The 6000-nt window shown below is 37.5% G+C and overlaps 1 protein-coding gene across 1 annotated transcript; it reads left to right on the top strand.

Moving 5' to 3' along the window:
* Positions 1-2540: 2540 nt before the first annotated feature.
* fpr1 (formyl peptide receptor 1) lies at positions 2541-5467 on the top strand. Its single transcript, XM_068323864.1, has 2 exons — positions 2541-2672; positions 3186-5467. The coding sequence occupies exon 2, from the start codon at positions 3197-3199 to the stop codon at positions 4337-4339; it is 1143 nt and encodes a 380-aa protein (XP_068179965.1). The 5' UTR covers positions 2541-2672; positions 3186-3196; the 3' UTR covers positions 4340-5467.
* Positions 5468-6000: the final 533 nt, after the last annotated feature.

Here is a 6000-nt window from a genome sequence, read left to right as displayed (position 1 = left end):
GCGATCCTACCCACAAACTATAGCATTCTGAAAAGGAATGCTGGTTAGTTACAAATCAAGACAAATCGTGCCCCGAAAGCCTTCCCCAAAGTCTCCTGGAGTTTACAAATCTTTCAAATGAAATTGGATGAATCTCCAAAAGATTACCTTTATCTATGACAATCAAATGATAATGTCGATAATTTGACAAAAATATTCCACTATCTATTGATGCCACAGAAAAATCCCATAAATGTTACGTTTTCGAGTTTCAGACCCAGTGACCCCATTTATTTTTGGACAACCTTGCCAGTGCCCGCTACACATCTGGAGGCTCTGATAGAGGACAAAGGACAAACACTTTAAATGTCTTTGCCCATAATGTTAAAAACTGTCTGTATGAATTCATTAATTTCTGCAACCACCTATCCGGTGTGGGGCCTAGAACCCATCCCAGCTGACTTCAGGCGTGTTTATCACAAGGCTCCATATTGTATAGCCCACACCTAACTTACAGTGACCAATTCACCCACACAGCATGTGTTTGGTGTTGGGAGGAAGAACCCAGAGAACCCAGAGAGGGACCCATGCAGACAAGGAGAGAAGATCCATCCTGCACACAAAATCCCCTACAATAGTTATCACCAGGACTTGAACACAGAAACTTATTTCTGTGAGGCAGCAACTTCAGTTCTTGATGAATGGCAAGCAAGCAAGTTCAAAGTTAAAGCAGTGTTGCCCGTTTTTGTATAAATACGAAAAACTTAAAACATTACATGGAATACTTTCAAATCTCTTCAATTAAAATGAATATTTTTCAATAAATTTAAATAATTTTGGTTGTGATCTTTTAAATATTCAAATAAAAGCACACAAATGGAGTTGCAGATGAAGTCCATTCAATGTAATTTATCATTTTACCACATAGAAATTTCTAAACAAAGAGTTAACTCATGCAGATGAACAAATGTGTGGGTAGTGGGCAGTAACACTCGGTGTAAGGAGGAACTGTGTGGGAGGAAATATGATCAAGTCAAAAAATTGTTGAAACATTTCCCCCGCAAAAAGGTAGGGCTACTCCATGGGGAAATTAGAAAAAAAAAGTTCATCTCTCTAGCCAACCCTCTACCAATCCATGTCCAGTCAATTTTGCTCTTACTGTTGCTTTATTGATTGCATTTTACGGCAAACTCCTCTTCTGCTGTATTTCTGCAGAATTTTAAAATACACATGCCCTCAATGCAACAACAAAAAGCAGTTCACACACAAGAACTTTCTGTATTTCAGGAAGTTTCATTAAATCTTCTGCTCTGCCCTGTTATTTGTTTAAGCTTTAACCCTCTTACTTATTAAGTTAATCTGTAGTTTTGTATAATTGAAAGGTCTTGGAATAGATTTCAGTTCCAATTTCTCTGGGAACATGACAGATATGTATGCCATGCACAACAACAGCAAGGATATGCCAGGGAGCTTTTAAAGATGAAATATATGTGAATTACAGATTAGATATACTCCTGGGTGTGTATATGAATTATCTGTTGTTTAAAGCTTTCATTCTAGTCTGTGGTTGTTTGGCAGTCTTGTTATGCAGCCTTGTGATTCTTCGACGTTTATATTGTTCAGGTAAAATGTTTCAGCGAGTTTGTGAGTCAAAGTAATGACAACACAGTATACAAGTGATCAAAAGCATCCCATTCTACCCAATAAGTTGTTCTATTTTATTTTCTATAATTATTTTTGGGCTCAAAACAAAGTTGCATAATTACTGTTTCAGTATTTTGCAGTCCAATTTTTATTAGATTTTCTTATTTAACTTTTATCACAATTGCCCTGTGGATATGTCATTAATAAAAAATAGATGTGATTACGACACACGATTTCAAAGGCATTCTGATCTAGAAATATACTGTACAGTACAATACTGTATTGTATATGCCATTAAATTAAATGGTCTCAATATCAATCCAAATTCCAACAATGTGATAAATTACATACATAAATTACATTTTTCATCAAGACACTTTTTGAGCAGGTTTGATTTCTTTTTACAGGTCATTTTATAAATCTGCAGCACAACCCTGAATTATCAGAAGGATGCCGCTGTGACTTGTTTGTGTGTACATTGAGACTGGACTTTAAAGATGTGTGTCATAAACATGAAGATGTGATGCCAACAGTCCACACCGAGCTCTTCATCTTCACTTAAAGCCAACCTGAGCTCCAACCACAGAGAGAAAAACATATTAAGCAGCAGCATCACTGATGCCTTCACGGTCACAGCTCCACTCCTGTGGGCGTCATCTGGGACAACTGATCATTTTTGGATTAGTAGTTTGGTGTTTTCACTTTTGGATTTTTCCCAAGGAACAACAACTTGTCAAATACTGAGACAGAAGCATCCACAGTTTGACTTCAGTGTAGGGGTTAAATTGAAATGCCCATATGGATGCATGCAATAACATCAGTTAAACCAAGAGTTTTATATAATCAGAAACATGTCTCTCATCCAATGACGCGACACCAGAGTTGGCTGACTTCCACAGTGAGGAGGAGCCTGAGATTCCGACGCGACGTGAACGATGACGTCACTTATTTAAAGACTCGGAGACTCAAATCTCTGTATTCCCGCAGACGGAACGCATTTGGATGGTGAAGTCAAAGTGTGGACACAGCCACAGCGGACTCTGATCCAGGTATTGTACCTCAATTACCCTCAAAAACATCAGATCACAGCAAATTTAGCAGGACGATGAAAGAAGACGGAAAAGTAGAATTTTATTCTCCGTAAATTAACTTGCTCTTTCACAGCCTATTCTTTTCCGAGATTTTTAGAAAAGAACTTATCCAAACTTTGTTAATTAATCGCGAAAATAGAATATGTTAATTAAGCCATTGTAATTAAATCTACGGGGTGTTGGACTATACACTTTACTGTACTGGAGGTTAGAATCTGATCAGAACCTTTACAAACCATTTTAAGTATACAACCCTGCCGCAGACTTGTCATTCAGTGGGCTTGCATGTATACATTGACTTTCAAGATTTTTTGCCCTTTAAGCCTCAAACTAGCTTCAAAACTTATGGAACTTAGGAAATCCTTTTAATGCATTTAAATGCCAAATATTCTAAATTTTAATGAAGATGGCATAAAAAATAATGCATGCATTATGGCCCTCATAGTGACACAGTTATTGGAATCTTTACAGGTCTCAAGACAATGATGGAGCGATTGACAGCTACCCCATTCTATGACATTGGTACAACAGATGCCACTGTCAAAAATGGCACTTTTTACGGAGACGATGATGAGTATGACTATAAGGATGAGCATGCTGAGCTGAGACAGTCCCTCAACATCATGTCTCTCATCGTGTACTGCCTGGCCTTTGTTCTCGGTGTGCTTGGGAATGGAGTTGTCATCTGGGTGACCGGGTTTAAGATGAAGAAAACTGTGAACACAGTTTGGTTCCTCAACCTCGCCGTGGCTGACTTCCTCTTCACAGCCTTCCTGCCTCTCAGTGTGACATACACAGCAATGGATTTCCACTGGCCTTTTGGGAAGTTCATGTGCAAACTGAACAGCACCATAAGCTTCCTCAACATGTTTGCCAGTGTCTACATTCTGGTGGTGATCAGTGTGGACAGATGTGTGTCTGTGGTGTGGCCTGTCTGGGCTCAGAACCACAGAAGTGTAGGCAAGGCATCCTGTGTGAGTCTGGGTGTGTGGATACTGGCTCTGGTTCTCAGCGCTCCGTATTTTATCTTCAGGGACACTGGGCCATCGTACAACAATGAAGACATCATCAACTGTTTCAACAACTTTGCTTTTTCTGATGACTATGAAACACCATCAGTCAATCAGCTGCGACAGTTTCGTCATCAGGCCATGACCATCACCCGCTTCCTCTTGGGATTTGTTGTCCCCTTCACTGTCATCGTCTCCTGTTACGCTGTAATAATCCATCGCCTCAGGAGAAATCGCACCCTGGCCAGCCAGTCAAGTCGCCCCTTCAAGATTATTGCTGCTGTTATCACCACCTTTTTCCTGTGCTGGGCTCCATATCATGTCATGGCCCTCATTGAGTTGGTGAATCACATGGCTGCTCATGCAAGCGAAATATTAGACCATGTCACCACAATCGGAGTTCCCATAGCAACCAGCCTTGCCTTTCTCAATAGCTGTCTGAACCCACTGTTGTATGTGTTCATGGGTCAAGATTTCAAGGACAAAGTTCGTAAATCCATCCTAAATGTGTTGGAAACTGCCTTCCAGGAGGAGGTATCACGCTCCTACACCTACACAAACTCAATGGTCACCAGTCGGAGCAAAGACAAGTCTGTATCTGATGCTGAGGTATAAGCCTGTCTATTTCATGAATCACGAAAATACTGTAACTGACTGTACATAGAAAATGTAATTGTATATAACATTAATCAAACTGTCTGCTTTTTTAAAATCTTGTATTCAACAATTATCATGATGATGCATATACGTTATCACAGAATGAAAGATTTCACCAGACACACTTTGATTTAATTAGAACTATCTGCTGTCTTGTTTTCCTCATAATGTATCATGTTCAACGTCCAATACTTTTGAATTTATAATTTTCAATTTTATCATAAACATTATCAAAAATACACAGGTTTGAGTGTTTACATCAAGTGTTTTAAAGGGAAGAAAGAATGCAACAAGGAAACAAACTCACCCATTTGGCAGCAATGGTTTTTTGAGCAACTCCTGCTTTTGTTTGCTTTTTTTTTGCAGGACAATCTGTTCCATATCAGATCAACTTTTTTTTTACATAATATGTGATTAATTATTTATTAATAAACATGTAATATCATCTGAAACGTGTAATAATTAAGGTTGAAATGCAAAGACACCAGGCAGTTATAGTGTGATGTAAACTAATATAGAAAAAGACTGAACTGAATAAATTAAATATGGGCTGAAACGATATTGATGAACCATTAAACAAACTGAGTTATTCCAAATCCATTTACAAAATTCTCCTCTACACTAACAGAGCCCAATCATATATTCAAAAAAAGTTGTGCTGACCGTGTAATAGTGACCACAAAGATCATCTTATTGTGCATGTTGATAAAAAGTGAAGCTAACTTATAATTTATTTAGTCTGAACAGTAATTTTCATTAAGGTAATAATAGTAATATTTTATTTCTTATGTGGTATCATAATAGAATCTTATTTAAGAGATGTTTTGAGTGCTAAATGTCAACTGCATGCCAAAAGTTATTTGCATTTGTTATTCAGCACAAGGACAGGCTTTCCTAAGCAAAAAAGTGAGGTCTTTTCTTAAAATGCTTAAAGCAGTACTTGCATAGTATATCTGTACTTGCCTTTGACTGATGTTGTTGTTGCATGTTGTTCCAAAAATTCAGAGTTTCAATGTATTATTTTATTCCTGTATTTCTCTATGTATTACAAAACTGAAATTAAAGATTATTTTCGTTACCAACTGATTTACTACTTTTTTCTTAGTTTTTTTCCTCCCCTTAACCAATATGCCATAGTCACATTTTAGATACTAGTCAATTTTATGATTAATTCATTACAAGTCACTTATATGACACTGTGACATCATGATGCCAAATGATGGCTGACAAACCAGGACAAGTGACTTCTTTGATATTCCATCCATTCATCCGTTTTCTTGTATAAATCTGCCTCCATCCAGGTGGTTATCAAAAAGAAAATAGCAAACTAGCATCACAAAGAAGACATACTTGATTTGAACATCACCAACAAAACCAGGGAGTGACTTTGATTGGAGGTTAAGTAAAATAGGGAGTGGAACTTAGTGGTATATGAGTGAAACTTGTTATAGAGCATGCAAAGGGGAGTGTAAGGATTGTGTTTATGATTTGTTGACCATTTAAATATTATGTGATATTAAGGCAGTATTGTCACAATATAGCAGATCATTGTGTGTCTGAGTAATAATACATAAACCTTAAGAATTACATTAACAACAGGACAGAAATAATTCAGTGTT

Source organism: Antennarius striatus, chromosome 9 (assembly GCF_040054535.1).
Source record: "Antennarius striatus isolate MH-2024 chromosome 9, ASM4005453v1, whole genome shotgun sequence".
NCBI classification, from domain to species: Eukaryota; Metazoa; Chordata; class Actinopteri; order Lophiiformes; family Antennariidae; genus Antennarius; species Antennarius striatus.
This window is presented reverse-complemented; position numbering and strand designations above follow the sequence as displayed.